The sequence below is a fragment of the Cyprinus carpio genome, chromosome B11 (genome assembly GCF_018340385.1).
Source record: "Cyprinus carpio isolate SPL01 chromosome B11, ASM1834038v1, whole genome shotgun sequence".
Taxonomy (NCBI): Eukaryota; Metazoa; Chordata; class Actinopteri; order Cypriniformes; family Cyprinidae; genus Cyprinus; species Cyprinus carpio.
The window spans coordinates 13,283,439-13,304,254 of NC_056607.1; the positions used below are offsets into that span (position 1 = coordinate 13,283,439).

Below are 20,816 nucleotides of genomic sequence, written 5' to 3' on the forward strand. Positions count from 1 at the left end.
GCATTTCAACAAAGGCCAAGCAGTGTTGCCAATTCCCTCTGGATCCGGCGACTCATTTTGTGTGATTCAGGCTACAGAAGCAGATGCATTATTTATAAAACTACTCTCCTGACTGATCAAACACCAGCACGCAATATTTATTTGAGGCGCTGGACATTGTGTTTTGCTGCTGTGATGCTGCTTGTGCGTTATTGCTGATGTAATGAGGATGAACTCTGGTTTGTCTCCTAACACAATACAAATTATATGTTTTTCCTTGTCTTTTCATGCATTAAGGATAAATATAGAATAACTATATATGCATAAATGAACTGTGTAGTGCGCATGCCAGGCCTGACACAGTTTGGAGTGGGTCTGTCTGTTGAGAGATGGTGGTGTTCAGGAAACCTGTTTGGAAACAATCAGCCTTTTTGCAGTTCTGCTTGGTGATGTTAGTGGTGCAAAAATTATAATTCACCCAAAAAATAAAATTCTGTCATTATTTACACAACCTCATTGCCAAATCTGTATGACTTCTGTGCAACACAAAATAAGATATTTTGTTGTTTGTAACTAAAACCATTGACTTTCATTGTATGGACAAAAAACACTGAGACATTCCTCAAAATATCTTCTTTTGTGTGTGCACAGAAGAAATCAAGTCCTACAGGTTTGGAACTGCGTAGGGTGAATAAATGATGAAATAATTTTCATTTTTTGGGTGAATTATCCCTTTAAGCCTTTAAAAAAGAAAATGTGACTAAAATATTAGGGCTGTCAGATGGTCACAAAAAAAAAGATTTTATGATTTTTATTTTTTTTGTTGTTCTTTTCAGAAAACAAAGTACAGCATAAAATAATTGTGGGTCACATTGACCTAGAAACACATTTCAAGTTTTATTCACTAGAGAAAAGGACTTTCTCACAATATAATTATGATTCTTCTCCAAACCTTTGCTAAAATATTATAATAATTTAAATGTTTCCTCTGCAATTTTTAGTGCAGAAAACTCAAAATGTTTCTCAAATTGATATCAAATTGTTGAAACAGATGTAGCATTGAAAGTACAGGTTTATGGTATATGAAACCCTAATGAAAAGGACCATTAACATAAAAAAACAGTTATTTACTTTATGGTTCTAAATTAAACTATTAATATAATTACAACTTTTAGAAATCCTCCTTTTTTGTAGTGCACATCCAAATTTATATAGTTTGTAGATGAGAGTCAGTACTTCTCAGTCCTATTTGAAATGAGTTTCTTTAAGATTGGGTTGTATTTCCACAACCATTTCTACTACAAATGTATTGCTGTGTTTCCAATCTTCTGCACTGCCTCCCTGTGAACCTTCAAATGTCTTCTATGCCACGCTGTGGCCTCTAAGTAAGTGTGTAGCCATGTAATTGGTCGCCTCTATTTTGTAAGACTTACGTGCAATCAATGTCTCCTGTCTTTTCTTCAGCTGCTGAACTCTGAGCAGAGCTCTTTGATCCTTTGCGAGACGCTGATTGAGACGGTGTACGGCGAAAGAGGACAGGTCCTCAAGTCTAAGGAGCGAAAAGTCTTTCTCTTCGGTGACATGCTCATCTGTGCCAACATCAACATCAAGTACGTGTCCCGGACAAGGTCGATTGACTTTCTCTTTGTCCCTCTGTCCCGCCTCTAAGGCCACGCTGACGGATTGAAGCTCATCAGCCGATCTAAATACAGACTTCTGAGTCTCCTGCAGCATTACAGTGACGTTCCCCAATGTGCCGCAGTCAGTGTGAGGGGGTTAGCTGCTAATGGTTAAGGCACAGGACAGAATTGGGCAGAGTCAAATGGGCCTTTATTATCTGGGAACAAATAGCAGGGTGTTTAGCTACAGCGACACGAATTATCCCCATAGATCACAGGCATAAAGGCGCTCCTCTGTTCCACTCAAATAGATTATCTATGACAGCACCATTGATCACATCTCCGCAGTGCAAAAGGTAAACAGCTAAGTGAAAAAGCTCACGCTGATGCTGAATCTCAAAGCTTTTGAGCTAGTCCTTCTACTGCAACACAGTATGTATCTGTTCTACTAAAGCATGACTTGACATGCCCATTTAGAAGAACTTAAAGAGGTGATCGCAATGTTGAACTTACATTACAAGAATAAAAGAATAATAAGCAACCCTCCAACTAGCTGGAGGTCCAGCCCTTCACAGTGTGCTTACAGCTGATCTGTAAAAAATCAGAACAGAATTGTAGAAATGTAGCTTTGCATTACTTGCTCACCAATGGATGAGCGGTGAATGAGTGGTGTCCGAATGAGCTCAAACAGCATATAAAAACATCACAACAATCTGCAAGTAATCCAGTACACAACAATCTGCAAGTAAGAGTCCAGTACATCAGATATTATCTTGTAAAGTGAAAAGCATGTTTGTAATAAATCCATCATTAACGACTTCAAATTATTGCTTCCGGCTACAATACAAATCCTCTGTCCATAATGTTGCCTTTTCTGTTTTTTAGCAAATTTTTGGTTGAACCATTCCTTCAACAGCAAGACACAAAATCAGTTAAAAAAACTAAAAGGGAATGAAAAATTACAATTCTGTTATTTTTTACTCATCCTCATAGGCAACATTAGCGAGGGGCAAGGGGGGATATTGCCCCCTCATATCGTTAGTCATGGAATCCCAGATGTCAGCCCCGCTGCAACTGGAACAGTTAGCCAAGCCCAGGCCTGGTTGTTCGGGGATACTAGACAGTGCTAAATACCCTCAAATGAAAGCACAAGCAATTGAAGATCTGGCAAACTATGTTTTTCCAATGTGTTTTTGCGGCATTGAGCAATGTAGCCAGTCGCAGACATCTGTTGATTTCTTCAACGCAATGGCCAATCAGAAACATTACAGTTTTCAAAATTCACTCACCGCTGAAAGCGCCGGAGATTTGCAAGCTCGTGAATCATAAGCGCAGATGTGATGTAAATAAGAGATTCATTGTGTAGTTTAGAGAGCTTCATTGATTATAACAGATTGTTGTGACATTGCAATAAACAACCCCCCCCACCCCACCCCCCCGACTCAAGGGTCAAATGTCGCCCATGCTTACGCCTATGTTGTTCCGAACCCGTAAGACTTTCGTTCATCTTCGGCACACAAATTAAGATATTTTTGATGAAATCCGAGAGCTTTCTGATCCCACATAGACAGCAATGCAACTACCACTTTAAAGGCCCAGAAAGCTTGTAAGGACATTGTTAAAATAGTCCATGTGACATCAGTGGGTCGACTGTAATTTCATGGGGAAGGGAAGGGTAGAAATCAAGAGATGAACTGATGAATATAAAAACTAAGCAGGGTTTATTAAATAATAGTTGCGTATGCTTAAAGCTCAGACTTCATTTGGACTATGTCTAGACTGAACTTCATCCTGTACTTTGTCTGACCAGTGCAAATCCAACAAGTTTTATTATACCAAAAGCATAAAAATAATTTCTGCTTTGTAACAACAACATTAAAAAACTTGAAACTGAGAGTTACAAATTCTCCTGTGAAGATGAATATCCATTGAAACCACAAAATCATTGGTGGTAATCATAAAATTAAACAAGAGCAATAAAAACAGTAAAATAAAAAATAAGAAAAAAAAAATAGAACAACTGGTTTTTTGTTCTATTGATGGATTGCTGTTGAGATTCTTCATAAGATTCTTCATAGATACTTCATAAGTAAAATGAGGAGTATTAGAAAGTGTTTTACAAGAGAATGCTATTTCAGTCATTTCAATTCAGTGCATTGTTTGCCTTTTTTAAATTATTTGTTACTTTTACTGGCAGCTTCTGAGTCAGAATTGTTTCAAATTAAATCCCTTTTCCTCTCTTGTGATCTGTCATGTTCTATGTTTTTATAATTATGCGTAAGCATTTTTACATGTTGATCCTCTTATCACCACCAGGGGCCCCCCTGACATCAGCAGTCTGGTTCCAGTAGGTCCCAAGTACACCCTGAAGTGGAGCGCCCCCTTGCAGCAGGTCCAGGTAGTTGAAGTGGGTCAAGAGGGCTCCCAGACCAAGGACGCTCTCTATCAGCTCGGAGGCGTCAAGCGCTCCAGCAGCTCTTCGGGATCGGGTAATGGCAATGCTGTTGGCACTGAAACTTTCTAAACAATCAGATGACACAGATCCTTGATGTGAGTCTCTGAGACATTTTGAATTAATTGACCGTTTCTTGTGAGCAGTGCACCTTTTTATGGCCTCTGCAGATGACTGTATCTCAGGCAGGGTAGATAATAACAACAGAGGCGCACTCTAAGCAATCTTATTTCACTGTCTGATAGACCACAAACATATTCAGCGTGCTGTCATCAGTTTTGGCGCATTATTTCCACCTCCACTCCCAATCAGAGAAAGCAAGTTCAGGAGATTGGAATCAGGGCTGAACACTCTTACAAAACATTATTGTGTTTTGAGTTGAGGAAGAGGAAAAGAGCAATTGTGGGGCACTAAGATAAATATGCTGACAGAGCTCCAGGTACAAAGTGTTATCAGGATGTACAGGTTCTGGCTGTTTAAGCCTTTTGTTTTCCGAGCTGAAATATTAATGGTGTTGTCTGTGGAACACCCATGTTGGATTGTGCACACAGGGGAGCCAGGAAATTAGATGACAGAAGATGTTTAATGCTGGGGCCTAGCAGACAGCTTGCGGGCAGGAGTCTTTAGAAGACCTCTTATGCCCCCTATACCTTATTTTTCTCTGAAATCATTATAAAACACTGTTCTGTCCAATTTATCTACCTTTTTTCTTTTCCTGCTGTTTTATAACTCAGCAGTACCCTCGCTAAAACTTCCTGTTTCTCATTTCCATATCCCTTTTCGATTTCAATTGAATTAAAAATTCAATTTAAAGTAATGGCACGATTGTTTGACATGAACTATTGCCAAATAATCAATACAAGAAATATAAAATAGTGACAGGATAAAATATATAGTAAATATTTAAGAAATGTTTTTGTTTTATTTTATTAATATAAAGTCTATATTTTTCTATACCCTGCCATTCAAAATGTAGCGGCCAGTAAGATTATTTTTTTTAAAGAACATTAACACTTTTCTTCAGCAAAGATGCATTAAACTGTCAAGATAACTGTAAAAACATTTATAATGTTACAAAAAAGTGCTGTTCTTTTGAACTTTTTATCCATCGAAGAATTTCCATTTATCAAAAAGATCCTTTTCCACAAAAATTTTAGGCAGCACAACTGTTTTCAACATTGATAATAATAAGAAATGTTTCTTGAGCAGTAAATCAGCATATTAGAATGATTTTTGAAGGATTATGTTATAATAGTAACGGCTACTGAAAATTCAGCCTTGCCATCACAGGAATAAATTACGTTTTAAATATATATTAAAATTGAAAACAGCTATTTTAAATTATTGATACTGTTTCACAATATTACTGCTTTATTGTATTTTTGATCAAATAAATGCAGCTTTGGTGAGACTTTCAGAAACATTCAAAAATTGTAATGACCCCAAACTTTTGAAAAGAAGTGTATCTTTACAGTATTTTATTTTATTTTATTTTATTTTATTTTATTTTAAATTCAATTAATAATAACAGTGTAAAATAAAATGTGGGATATATATATTTTTTCTCTCTCTCTCATATAAATCTAAAATGATCACAGTGAAGGATAAGTTCTCACCAGTTTTATAGTGTGCCACAGATTTTTTTCTTCTTTTCAAAACCTTTTTCTGTGGCTAGACTGGTCACAGAGTCTGTACTTGGTGAGGATCCTTTTCGGTATCTCTTATTATGTAGAAATAAAAGGCAGACTGTGTCGCTCTCTTCTCTTACTCTATTCAGGAAGCCCTTTGCACTGTTAGCACACACTTTTGGTTATGTATTAAGAAGTTTCCACTTTAATCACTATTTTCCAGACACCTTTGACATAGTTTACTGTGTCTGAATGTGTCCATCTTCAGTTATTTATAGCAGCACATAGACATATAAGCCTGTTTTGCCTGGTCTGTGCCACATCTCTCCTCCCTTGTGATGGAAATCATAGAGGCCCCTGTGAACCATGAGATGGGACCTGCCCGCTGATGGAGGAGCTTTACACAAGCAATTGTGTTGTGGGGTGGGAATGTATTCCTGTACTGTATAGTGATGTTATACTCTGGCATAATTTAATCTTTTTTTATTCTGCTGGAAAATTCAGCTTCTAGACTTCTGCCATTTAGACATAGTAAATATGTGGATGTCAATGAGTAATATAAGAAAAAAGGGCTGTTCACACCAAGAATGAGGAGTCCCACACTACAGCTATAATAGTAAAGACACAGAGAAACACTATCGTTGGAATCATAATCAGTCCTGCTGTAACAAGCTCGAGAATTTCAAGCAGCAGACAAGTATGCGCTTAGAATAAACACTGGTGTGGGTTCTAATATAGTTTTCTTTATAGTTATCGTTCTTGGTGTGAACAGGCCTTAAAAACATTTATTATTATTATTATTATTATTATTATTATTATTATTATTATTATTATCCAGTTCTCACTAATAACTAAACATTAACTATGATTTTGCATCAATAAACAAATTTGCTTCTTGTTAAAAGTTAGTAAAGTAGTTGTTAGGTATTGGGTAAGATTAGGGATGTAGAATATGGTCATGCAGAATATGTGCTTTATGAGCACTAATAAACAGCAATAAATAAAATAAATAATTACAATAAATTATGTTAATAATAGGCATGCTAATAAGGAGCTAGTTAATAGTGAGAATTGGTCCCTATACTAAAGTGTTAACTTTGTATTATTATCATTATTTTAAGAAACTATATTATAATGCATATAATGTAATGTTAATAAATATATAATATAATATAATATAATATAATATAATATATTTTAGACTGTTATTCTAGGCTGTTATTATTATTAATAATTATAATTAATCAATATTATTTCAAGAACAAGAAAATTGTATTTTTATGTATTATTTATTTATAATGTTTTAAGCTAAATTATGATAATAATAATAATCATTTGTTATTGTTGTATAAAAATGTTATTATCAAAAAATAAATTATAAAAAAAAGTATGATTATATATTAATTATTATAATGATGATTATATAAAATTATTATAAGGATATTTTAAATATTGTTTTTATTGTTTTGTAATATTATTTTTTCTTGCTTTATTATTTATATGAATTGTGCATATTTTGACTGATAAAATATCTACATTTTTATTTATATATTTACTTTGCAGTTTTAATTTGGCATCACACTTTGGTCCCTGGACGTTATCACAGAATTGTTTCCGCAGCGGTTATGCACATCATTTTTATATTTGTTTAAACATGTGCCAGGCAGATCCTTGCTCAAATTATACGTGTAAAAGCACTTGGTTAAACTCGGTGTATGGATGTCAGTTAAAGAGCACAGATTTGAATGAGAAATCCAAATTTGAGCTGCCCTTCTGGCAACAGCTTTGTTGACTTTAGGCTTTGGACTTCCGTATTGTGCCTGCATGGGCCTCCGCTGGCGGCCGCCCAGCGCGTGTGTCAGTTTACATATGACAGTGTGTGTGAGAGAGATAGACTAGTGGAAATGGCAGAATACCATGCCATAGTGCGAAAAACCAGATCCCGGCACACCAACTGGATTAGTCTGGATTACAAGTCAGCACATTCACCTGAAGCCAAGGTGGGCCATGAGCCCACAAACCTGTAGGCCTGCCCAAGGCCTTGCCACAGCAACCAGAAGAACATGCAGACACTGCCAACTTGCACTGTAGGGGCTCACTGTGCCTTTTTTATTCAAATGTGCCTGCTATTGATCAAGTCGTGCTAGTCACAGATGTCTCTGTGGCTGTGTGAGTTAAAGACCCTATTAAATTTCTAAAGGTTAGAGAGAGACAGACAAAACAACAAGAGAAAGATGTAGAGGTGTAGAGGGAAGTGGATGGAAGCCTAGACAGAGAGTGAAAGACACAAAGACAGGTATAGAGAAACGAGAGAAAGGGAAATGGTGTGTCAGTGACAGAGAGATCTCTGACAGACCTTCCAGCACTACTTCGAAAATTAGGTTGAGCTGGGGGCCAACAAATGCCCGCACTGCCCCAATTCTGCACACAGGTCACCTGATTATGCGGAGGTGCTGAAAGGCCAGACAGTCCTGTGGTCTGTGCATCCAGCTCCGGGATTTAATTACACTCCTCATTCCTGGGCTATCGGTCAGACGCGCACAGCACATTCACCCCGGCTATTGATTCTGCAGGCAGAGACCAGAGACCCCAAAAAGTGAATGGGTATTCAAATCGATGCTACATTTCACATCTAATGAGACACCTGCGTTCGTTTCGTCATCCTTAAAGGGCTTCATATTTCTTAATGGCTTCATTTTATTCTCTGCTCCTCTTCCTTATAGCATTAACTGGTGTGGCTTCACAAACAATGGGAGATCAATCTGTCTTTGGTATCGATTCTCCTTTTTAGTGGCGCTACTGGAGAGTATTGACAAATGAAAGTTTTGTCACAGACCCCCAAGTCTTTAAAAGTTAAGGCGTTTGATTTTGTGTCGATTTGCATTTGGGCAAATATTGAAGCAGAACTTAGAGCAGTGTTCCCCAAACTTTTTTCTGTTGCGGCACAGTTTTGAGAAGTAAAAAACGTCACACTACTAAGCACTTAAAAAAATTAAAAAAAAGATAGAAAAGGGGAAAGCCAAACAATGTGTCGTCAGAGTTGGTATTTTGGCTTTATATATGACCATACACTTGGACTTAACATTTTCTGAAAATCATGGTTTTTGGTTTTTGACGAGCGAATAACAGGTGTTTTGTCCGTCATTAGAACAGTCGCATCCGTGGCATAAATTACGTTTTCATCAATTTACCCTTAAAGGTTTAGTCACAAGCTCTTTCGAAAGCTTTTCATTGGTTGAATATTTTTAAAACCCACAAACAGACATAACGATGACCAATAGCACTAATTTAAAATAATTATAACGAAATATAATAGAGTTTTCGTTAATTTTCCACTGCACACCCGACAGCCTGTCTCGGCACATTAGTGGTTGGGAAACACTGACTTAGAGCACAATCATTCTGCCTTCCTCTTTAAAGGTCAGGTATCATTCAGAATTCACCTTTTATGTCATTAGACCAGTGTGCAGGTTTCAGATAAGTGTTTTGAAATTGAGGAATATGTGCTGTATAGGAAATGCTGAAGCGTTTTTTTTTTTTTTTTATTTGAGCGTAACTCACAGTGTAGCCGAGCCGTCCTGACTCGATTACATATTTGAATGATTCAGCACCTTTGCAGGAACCCATATCCACAGAAACACCATCTCAGCTTTCAAGAACCCTGGATTGCAGGTGCTTTTTGCACTCTGGGGTTCATGCTCTGATAAACCATGGTGTGAAATTTAAGTACTGGATAAGTGAAGCTGGTTATTTTTGATTGACAGGAAGTATCTTTCTGGGTCCGCCCCGTCTGTATCAGGAACTGCAGGAGTTGCAGCATGACCTCTCAGTGGTAGAGCAGGTCACTCTGCTTGTGGGGACTTTACAGGGAACATACCAGGTAAATACTCTTCATTGCTACATGTACGTGGGCCATGTTCTCTTTGAACCCTTAAGTGGCAACTTGAAGGGAACTGATGTTATACATTAAAAATCACCATTGGGCGGAGTTAGTTAAAAGTAATTGTAAAAATGGCTCATAAACTGAAGTTTGTGATTAGATAAATAAATTATACATTTCATATGTTTTAAATATATGTGAACCCTGACCACAAAACCAGTTATAAGGGGCAATTTTTTTGAAATTGAGATTTACACATCGTATGAAAGCTGAATATACAAGCTTACCATTGATGTATGATTTAAAAGAAAAATCGATACGTTTGACCCAATGTATTGTTGGCTAACATACCCATGGTACTTATGACTGGTTTTGTGTTCCAGGGTCACATATAATGTATATGTATAATGTATACTTGGGTCAGGGGAATTTTATTATTATTATTTTTTTTTTAAAGGAATTTTTTATTTTAATATATTATGAAGTGTAATTCATTTATTACTATTTTAATATGCTGATTTATGATAATATTTATTATTATTGTATGTTGTGCTGCTTAATATTTTTGTGAAAACTGTGATACATTTTTTCAGGACTCTTTGATGAATAGAAAATTCAAGGGGACAGCTTTTATTTGAAACCAATATTTGTAGCATTTTAAACATCTTTACTGTCATCAATTTAATATGTCCTTGCTGAATAAAAGTTCCTGTTTCTTTAAAAAAAACAAATAATGAAAAAAGTTTAACCTTACTGACCCATCTTACTGACCCCAAGCATTTGACCGGTATTGTAAGTTAATGTGTGTATTGACTTACATATATGAATTTTAAAAAATAAGCTCAGATGTGTTTTTGAATAAATAAACAGAATTTCATTATAAAAAAGCCCAAGAATCCAATAATGATGAAAAGAACAACATCCAGGAAAAGATCAAGGTAGAATACAATAGACAGCAAAACAAAAGCAGTATTAGTCACATATGTTACAGCCATCTAGGGATGGAAGCCTTTGGGGTAACAGAGTTTTCAGCATAATTAAATTGTGATCAAAGTTCGGCAACATCATCAATTGATTATCATGGCATCCGTGTGAAAGTTGGACGACAACATGGGGAAACTTTCATAATCTGATACAGAGTTAATGTTCAGATGGGAGATAGCTCTGAACAGCATGTCTACATAACACAAGGCTGCTCTCAAATCAGGACAGTTCCCCTGATGGTTTGACAGTCACTAAACCAGTACAAAAACAGCTAGATTGCTTCTTTTTTTCCTCTGAGCGTTGTGTGAAAACAGTAACAGAGCGTTTTCTTGCATGGTTTCCTGACTATAACCATGCCTTTGGCCTTTCTCCAAATGACTAATTCCTATCCACAATCTAATCAGAATATAAATGCGCAGCGAATAGAGAATGAGTGAACTTCTGCAGACCTCATTGATTTTGGAGATATATTTCAATTGGATTTGGCTTTTGGGAGGTATGAATAATTTTGTTTATGGGCGATTGGAAGTGACCGACGAATTGGGTTAGATGATTGAGGGATTCAGATACTGCCCCTTCCAGTGTCCCGTGGAAGCCACCTGCGCCCCTACTTTTTGGCGCAGGCCAGGGCTTACCACAAGGAGACCATCTACTGCTGCTATGGCACTACCTAATTAGTAAGACTGGATAACACTGGAAAAACATACCCATAGCACTTGGGACAGGGACGTTGTGGAAGCTCCATCCTTCCCGAAGGAGGTATCGGAAGCTAATACACATATGGCATCCGTGCATATGGAACTTTGGAGGTGATTCGAACCCTCTTGGAAATGCCGGGGAAACACAGGCTCTAAGGCTATACTGTGGACTTGACAGTTGTCTACATACGGAACCCAGCACTCTACTGGTTCTCACGGATTCATCGAGTGAGGGCCTGGCACCGGATACTCTGCCATGTCTGGCTGCTGAGGGGATGGAGGAGCTCAACAGGGTCTACGATATGGACTCTCTGGAGCGGTTTTTAGCAATTCGACCCAAAGCTGGGGCCCCTCTGTGCTTCTACCCCTTTTAGGTAAGAACACAGTAGGATACCAGCTCCACACAAAGGCTATAGAATCTAGTGAATGTGTTAGGGGTCGCCCAGCCCGCAGCTCTTCAGATAGCTGCCAGCGAGGTGCCAGGAGCCAGCGCCCAGGAGGATGCAACACTTCTAGTTGAGTAAGCTCGCAAAAAAGGGGCATGGTACACCATGTGCCTGATAAGCCAGGGTGATGGCATCCACAATCCAGTGGGCCATCATCTGCTTGGAGACAACATTCCCCTTCTGCTGGCCTCTGTGACAGACAAAGAGCTGGCCTGAGGTCCTGAAGCTTTGTGTCTGGTCAACGTAACATCTTAAGACTCGGACGGGACAGAGCAAAGCTAGGGCTGGGTCTGCCTCCTCTGGGGGCAGCACTTGCAGGCTCATCACCTGATCCTGAGTAGTGGGAATCTTGGGCACATAGCCGGGCCGGGGCCTCAGGGTTACCTGGGAGTCAGCAGGCCCAAACTCTATGCACGAATCATCGACCAAAAATGCGTGCAGGCTCCCTTCCCTCTTGATGGAGACCAGTGCAAGCAGGAGCAGAGTTTTCATTGATAGCTCGACCGCCTGCAAAGGTTCAAATGGGACCTGCTGTAGTGCTGTGAGCACTAAAGTCAGGTCCCAAGAGGGTATAGAGGGGGGCCGTGGAGGATTTAGCCTTTTTGCCCCCTTAAGGAACCTGATGATCAGGTCATGCTTCCCCAGCGACTTCCCTTCTACGGGGTCGTGGTTAGCAGAGATTGCAGCAACATAGAGGGTGGAGGGAGACAGCCTTCGCTCCAACCTTTGCTGCAAAAAGGACAGCACGACTCTGACCAGGCATCTTCGGGGGTCTTCTCGTTAAGAAGAACACCACTCGATGAACAGGTTCCACTTCAAAGAGTAAGCGTGTCTCATAGACGGTGCTCTCGCTGAAGTGATGGTGTCAACTACTGCTTGGGGTAGGTCACCTAGAACCTCTGTGTCCCATCCAGGGACCAGACATGAAGTTTCCAGAGGTCTGGACATGGGTGCCACAGGTTGCCCCGTCTCTGAGTCAGTAGATCCTTCCCCAGAGGAATCGGCCAAGGAGGGGCTGTCACAAGGTGTATTATTTCCGGGAACCAGGTCCGGGTGGGCCAGTAGGGCGCCACTAACAGGACCTGCTCCTCGTCCTCCCTGACCTTGCAGGGCGATGTGATTGCGACATGTGATGGGAGCGCAGACCACTTTGTCGGTTGATGTACGCAACGGTCGCAGTGTTGTCCATGTGCTTAATGCCCAGACACGTGAGGCAGCGATCATGACCATCACCCGATGCCAGGTAACAGCCGCATCCAGAAACGCATGGATGGAAGGGCATCTTTAAAAAGACGTAAAAAGACATTCCACCCGTGAATGCTCTTTTGAGAAATTGCTCTTTTAAATGTGCTGAATGAATATATATATAATATATATATATATATTATATATATATATATATATATATATATATATATATATATATATTATATATATATATATATATATATCTATATATATATATATATATATTTATATATATATTCCAAATACTGTAAATGCTGTTCATTTGAGCTTATTCTTAATTAAAGAATCAAAGAAAAAAATGTATCAAGGTTTCCACAAAAATATTAAGCAGCATAACAGTAAAAAAAAGTTTCTTCAGCTCCAAATCAGCATGTTGGATGATTTCTGAAGAATCATGTGCCACCGAAGTCTGGGGTAATGATGCATAAAATTCTGCTTTGCCATTAATTAGCCCCCCATAATAATAATAATAATAATTATATTATATATATATATATATATATATATATATATATATATATATATATATATATATATATATATATATATATATATATATATATATATATATATATATAAAATATTGTTTGATTTTCACAGCATTTTTGTACAATATTGATACGGTGTTGTGTCATCATTTAATGTCCAGTGTGAAATCAATGTCTTAAAGCACATCCATGTTTGCTAGGATCACAATTGTCTTTGTTTTCTGTGTATATAGAATCTGAACACCACTGTAGCACAGGACTGGTGTTTGGCACTGCAAAGGCTAATCCGCATCAAGGAGGACCAAATTCAGAGTGCCAACAAGTGCCGTTTACGATTGCAAGTTCCTGGCAGACCAGACAAGTAAGTAAATGGGGCAAAAGCTTCTTTGCATGTTGACAAAGTAAGTAATTTTTCTTCAGCAGCCTCAACAAAATGCAAAAGAGCACATACTGATGCATTTAGGTATTTGTTATAGCCAATTCAAAAAACACATTTTCCTCTTCTTGTTCACCTGATAGATTGCATTTGCCTCAAGAAAGTAGTAAGATATGTTGCTAAATGGCTTTTGAGATCTAAACAAGAAAAAACAATTTTGTCTCGATTGCACCACAGCTGGATTTCAGACTGGCAGTCTTACACATTCTCTGGAGCAGGTGATTCCAAGCGGCACTGAAACATAATGGCCGATGACAAACATGTTAATGTTCATCTGCAACAACGTTAAGATGATGAAGGAGCCCGGCGCCACGTTAATTTCCCCTAATGAAAGCGCATTTCCTGGCTTTATTTGCGGCGTGCGTTAAAAGCCTGCCCCATGTCACCTTTAAGCAGCAAATTACAAGCCTAATAGCATGACAGGAAATCATTAAGTGATAGTTCTCAGATTGGGAGATCAAGAAATGCTGGAGGTAAAGTTACACAGCTCCTTTCAGTCTGGGAAGTGCTACATTATGGCTAGTCATAGAGCTTATTCAATTCATTTAACTTAGTCTGGGAGCTGCTGTTTTCCATTTGGAGCAGTAGTGTCATTTCTCTTTGATGCGTAGACAGGGGCTTTAATGTACTCTTATTATGTCACATTAAGAGTCAGTGAATGTAAATGTGTCAAGGCGGAGGCTGCACATTTTTCACAGTGCACTGCACCTGAATGTGCTTATCTTAATGATGCAGAGTGAGAGCGGAAACTTCACTCATAGAATCGGCTGTGGAAGGAAGAGAAATGAAGACAGATTAGTGGAGGATTCAACTAAGAAAAGAGCTGAAGAGAAGCAGAGAGAAAAGGAAGATAAACTGTAAAGCATAGAGCAGTTGATGTTCATTTAACCTTCTTCATGTTCTGTGTAGATTATACTTAAGAACTCCAAAGAGACTCCAATGATTTACATGTAAAAATAACACAAATCATACCAGTTATTTTACTTTGAATTTATTAATTGGGATCATTCAGCCAGAAATAAAATTTCTGCCATCATTTACTTAACCTCACGTCAAGAGTGTCACAAACACAAAAGATGATTCTTTCTGTTTTAATCCATACAATCAAATTCCAAAACAGCATTGACCCCCTTCACTTTTCAACATTTTTCTAAATATTTCCTTCTATGTTCCACAGAAGAAATAATGTTTTGAACGACATGTTTATTTGAGACCCTAAAGAGAATTTGAGGGTTAAAGTCATTACTGTATAAACTCACTTGTGTGAAGGTTCATACAAAAATATGTATTTCATTTCATCCTTACTCCCTGACTACAAAGACAAATAGTGCCTTGCAAGCTGAGAGGAGGTGCAGGGGACTGATTTTCTGCCATGGCGCATGGAAGAGACTCAGCAGAACGTTTAATCTCTGTGTGCTTTCTCAACCTAATGTGACAGCCAAACCGGCCCAGAGCGGCTCAGTACCCTGTAGTCCTCCCAATATCTGTCAGACCCCTGCTCTTCAGGCCTGCTCGGTTGGCTCACATTCTGCAGAACTCGCAAGAGCAATCTGCTCAGTCAGATGTTCACTAGAACCCCTGCCCTGCTTCTAAAACAGATCTTCCAAAAACAGTCACACTCCCTGAATTTTCCATTGCATTCGTCAGCCTGCTGTGATGTCATAATGCATTGATGTCATTAGAACAGGGAACTGAGATTTGTTTTTCAGAAAATAGGAAAATCAAATGATTAACTGTTCTATTTACAGTTTTATGAGTCTCCAGCGTGAATGTGGACGGTGTAGTCTGAGCCTCAAAAGCCAGTGTAATCTGATTTCTGAACTAATGCTTTTTTTTATTTAAGATTTATTTTTTGTGTTTTTATGCCTTTTATTTAGATAGGAGAGTAGGCTGACAGGAAGTGAAGTGGGAGAAAGAGAGGAGGGTGGGATCGGGTGATAGTGTGTGAATTCTGAATACATTTCTGAATTCTAAATGAATTCTAAATAGCTTTTATGAGTTGATTATTTTCAGTGATTTAAAAACATATAGCATGACAACGTTGATCTCTGACATAAGATAACACAACTGAGGTGAGACCCTTGAGCAAGGCACCTAACCCCCAACTGCTCCCCGGGCGACACAACATTGGCTGCCCACTGCTCCGGGTGTGTGTTCACGGTGTGTGTGTATGTGTTTGTTCATTACTCACTACTGTGTGTGTGCACTTGGATGGGTTAAATGCAGAGCACACGTTGGCCACACATCACATCCTTTCCTTCCTTTCCTTTCCTAAATTTAAATATACAGTGTGTCTAGTAATCTCTACATTTGGCAACAAACTTCTGAGGGCACTAAATACTGTAAGAATACTGCATTAAATACTGTCAGAGCTATAGTAATCATTTGATGTTAATTGAATCCGGCTCACAACATTTCCTTTTTTGGTTTTGCCCTCTTTCCCCATCATTTCCTTTCCTCTCTCCACTGGTCTATAAATAAAAGGTGGCAATAAGGCCAAAACAATTCTGTTAAGAAGAACAGAACGTGATCGCGGCGAGGTAGAGAAGAAAATAAAATCTTTTGAGTACACACACACACACACACACACAAAAAAAAACTTAAAATCTCTTTCTCTCCTTGGTGCAAATACACTAATCCTCACTCTCTTTACCTATCCTTTCTCTTTAACAAACATGCGCATACAGATCCAGGAGAGAGGCAGTTCCCAGCATGCATCCACTGTTTTTTGTTTTTCACCTGCTGTTAGTCTAGGAACCTTTTCTAGCATCAGATAACTCCTCTCAGCAAGCAGCAAAAGGGGACGGTGACACATAGAATTTCAAAGCGCTGCCATGGAGGCTGATGCAAATTCAAGAAGCAGGTTAATTAACGTCACCCATTCAACTTGCTATAAATCCATGTATGCGCCTACGTGTCCTGCCTGTTACACATTGACAAAAACACTGCGGGTTGATTGAGAACAAAATATTAATATAGTATACTGACAGATGGCTGAAACAGAGGCAAGCCTTTAAGTTTCTCATACTAGAATGTTGTTTTTCTTCTAGGTATACAGAGATCTATTCGTGCACTGTATTCAAATCAGGGTTTTTTGGACATATAAAATATATTTTATGTGGTGTCTCTTTGCTTTTCACAAATTGAAATTGTTAATCCAAATCCAATTTTTTTATTAATATTATTATTTTTTAATGCATTTTGAATGACGCTTTTGTTTTAAAGTGACTTGCACTGCATTGAAAGTATACATTATATCACTTGATACATTCCCTGGGAATCAAACCCATGACTATGATGGTGCTACTGGCTGTATGAGCTTCAGGTATGTGCATATTTATGAGGTTAGTAACAATCATTGGACAAATACAGATTGGCCACACAGATTCTGGATTCTGTCTTCTGAAACACACTGTAAAAATCTCAAAAAAACAAACACAAAAATAATAATCACTCAAGTTAATGCATTTGCTTTCACCATTTCACTTACACCCTGAAATTAAACACAGCGTGAACGCATATGAATATTTAATAAGGTAAGAACTGAGGCAGTTTATGATTGGTTGTCTATGAATAAACAACTTCAAAGCATTGCTAACACATTTGTGAGACTTTGCTTATCCCAGAGTTTAAAAGAGGCCTCAACTTGGTTTTAAAAAGATGTTAACCCAGGATTAAGTGTGAATTTGACAGGGCAATTGATCTTGGACTAATTGGCGTGGAGTTTATAGAGCTTATAGGCATAGAGTGCTTTCTCCAAAGCCACTTCCTGTGTGATTTACAGTCTCCTCCAATCGGCACAGAGAAGAGCTGAGTGTCTTGCTTCCATTCCACCATCTGTCCTGTCATTCTGCATTAGTGTCACACACATGCCACAGCACTGACCTGCAGCCATAAATCAGTCTGTTCTCTGCTCTCCGTTCTGCCCTTTCTGCCTGGGAGTCTGCCTCCTCTGCTGTTTCTTCATTCAGGCCGCACAGAGACACACAAACTCACACACCCTCTCACAACCACCCAGATTTTCAATCAGCCAGCGGGAGGAACCCAGGGCCATTCTGTTTATCGTGTTTAGACCGATGTGGGTGCCCAGCTTTATCCCAAGAATCAAATTAAGCATGGAGCGCACCTTCTCCGCTCCGAATAACCAGCCCTCCCCCATCCCACTTCTTTTTGCTTATTTTCCCCCATGAAACTATTGTGCTGAGTGAAGGAAATCTGTGAGTTGTTGTTTGCATTTGCCATTCTGGGAAGGAGCCAAGCATCACCTGAATTTCCGTCGAAATTCGCTTTCTTTATCTCGGAGCGTCTTCAAAGGTTTTAGTTCATTCTTCTATATCTGTGTCTTCGCACTTCACACTTTTCTTCCAACCTTTTTTCTTTCTCTCGCTCTCTCCGACTAGTGCTGTCTCCCCTGGGCTGGAAATGAATGCCGAGCAGGCAGAGGCTGCTGGTGTGACAGTAGCCAAGGCAGGCGTCATCGTATTCTCCAGTCAATTACCTTCTAATGATGTTTGAATGTGAATTGCTTTCCGTGTCCCTGAGCCTTTGCTGAGAGTTTCTCTTTAGCAGGCACTGTGTTAGAAATGAAGTTAAAGTATTTTTACAAGTGTAGAATGGGTTCCTGACTCATTGAAGACATGGACAGCTTTATTAAGGAGAGTGCAAATCTACAGTTCAGCAGGTTTGTGTACTTCTTTCAGAAACTGCACACGTTTTTTTTTTTTTTTCAAATGAAATGATAGGAAAAGGAATCATAAAAATTTAATCTGGTTTAGAATTTCAATGCATTATGACATCACAGCAAGCTGACGAAGGCGATGGAAAATTCAGGGAGTGTGACTGTTTTGGAAGCAGGGCAGGGGTTCTAGTGAATATCTGACGGAGCAGATTGCTCTTGCAATTTTTCTTTTATGCCAAAAATCATTAGGGTATTAAGTAAAGAACATGTTCCATTAAGATATTTTGTACATTCCCTACCATAAATATATCAAAACTTCATTTTTGATTAGTAATATGTATTGCTAAGGAATTACGTAATTTGGACAACTTTAAAGGCTTTTCTCAATATTTTTGTTTTTGCACTCTCAGTTTCCAGATTTTCAAATATAGTTGTATCACGGCCAATTCTTGTCGTATCCTAACAAACCATGCATGAATGGAAAGCTTATTTATTCGGCTTTTAGATGATATAAATCAAAATAAATTACCCTCATAACTGGCCTTGTAATCCAGGGTCACACACACCTATATATATATATATATAGTTTCTTCAGAGCACTGTATGTGTTCAGAGCACTGTACTGTATGTATGGATAGATAGATAGACAGACTGATTCTGCAAAGATTGTGTAGTTATGATCTTATGAGCACAACTGTGCTTCATATGAACACTCGCCTATATGGATACATCCAAGGTTTAGTTAGTAGAGTTTATAATTATCGAATCCAGAAACTGAATCCCATTTTCAATTTTAAACGGTCATTCTTCAAAGTCAAATCCAGGTGGGTTTCTTGTGGCCAATCTCGTTCAATAACTAATATTAAAACCTGATACCATCCAGAAGCAGACGGTGCTCAGTCATGCTCGTTCATTCCCTCCTTGTAGAAGGCATTGCTGAAAAGTTCTGGTCCATTAGCCTGGCTAAACATCTTGGCGTGGAATGCAGATTAACTCAGCATGCTCACCTCATCTTGTGGCCTGATCCTCTCCTTCCTTCTCCACATAACCCCACATGCCGAAACACATCCATAGAGCTTACGGTCTCCTTGACCTTCATACTATCTCTTTGATTAAATTAAGGACGAAATATGTATCTCCATGATATCTTCATCTCTGATGTCTGCTTTTTCCCTCTCATAAGCACAGTCTTCATGAAAAATAAGCCTCAGCACACAGATCCAGACTTAGCTTGAGATCAAGCTGTATTGAGGAGAGTGGCAGCTGCTCTCCCCAGGGCTCCTTGGTGCACTGCAGCAAAACTATTTCACTGTATTATTAATACTGATAATTAAGGGAGCACCATGCTGTGATGTGTTTTATGAAAATTTTACAAAATTATCTAACTCAGAGGGCCACGGCAACACTCCTGTGTTGGTTAGTTCAGTGTATCTCACCACCTGTCTAATGTTTTTCTCATGTCCTGTAGGTCTGGTCGTCCTGTGAGCTTCACTGTGGTCTTCAACACACCAAGCCCCGTCAGCAAGATCTCCTGGGTCAACCGGTTACACTTGGCAAAAATAGCGCTGAGTAAGTTTGAATTCTATTCTCCACTAACTCATGACTAGAGGTCTGTTGATCCAATAAGATCTAATAAGATAAATAAATAAATAAGAATAAATGGATGTGACAATAATAATAATAATAATTATTATTATTATTATTGTTGTTGTTGAAAACATTTAGAAAGACTATTTTAGAACCAGATGGGTCTTTTGTTATTTAGAGTTCATCCTGAGACAAATGTTAGGAAATGTTAGGATCTAATAAAAAATAAAAATAAATAAATAATAAAAAAATAAAAATAATAATAATTATTATTATTATTATTTTATAATATTTTCTGTATAATAATATATAATAATAATAATAATAATAATAATAATAATATAAATAATAATAAAAATTTCTGACATTTACCTATGTATTTTTACAACAACATATATTTATTTATTTAAAATGATTAATAATTATTAAGAAAGATGATTTCAGAACCAGATAGGTGTTTGAGTTTATCCAAAAATGGAAGGCTAGAAAATGTTTTCTGCATGCAGTAAAATAACAGACGATAAAATACAATTTCACGCTCTTATAGCTTGGTTATCTCATCTCTGCATTTACAAGGTTGTGACTTGTTGGCTCTCTTTTTGTTTGTCACATTAGTGATAAATCAGTGCAGCCAAGTTTTATTTAGGACTTTTCAGTGTATAAAAATAGTTTTAATAGGTTTTAACCTCAGGG

At 38.2% G+C, this 20,816-nt stretch overlaps 1 protein-coding gene across 3 annotated transcripts in view; it reads left to right on the forward strand.

Moving 5' to 3' along the window:
- The window catches only part of LOC109098565 (rho guanine nucleotide exchange factor 10-like protein), a 111,388-nt gene that overhangs the window by 32,522 nt on the left and 58,050 nt on the right, over window positions 1-20,816 (forward strand). For all 3 annotated transcript variants that reach the window (XM_042734018.1, XM_042734019.1, XM_042734020.1), the window contains 5 exons: window positions 1,444-1,589; window positions 3,915-4,087; window positions 9,443-9,558; window positions 13,656-13,783; window positions 20,005-20,105. In XM_042734018.1, the coding sequence (XP_042589952.1) occupies window positions 1,444-1,589; window positions 3,915-4,087; window positions 9,443-9,558; window positions 13,656-13,783; window positions 20,005-20,105 (664 nt within the window). The remainder of the gene's footprint in view (window positions 1-1,443; window positions 1,590-3,914; window positions 4,088-9,442; window positions 9,559-13,655; window positions 13,784-20,004; window positions 20,106-20,816) is intronic.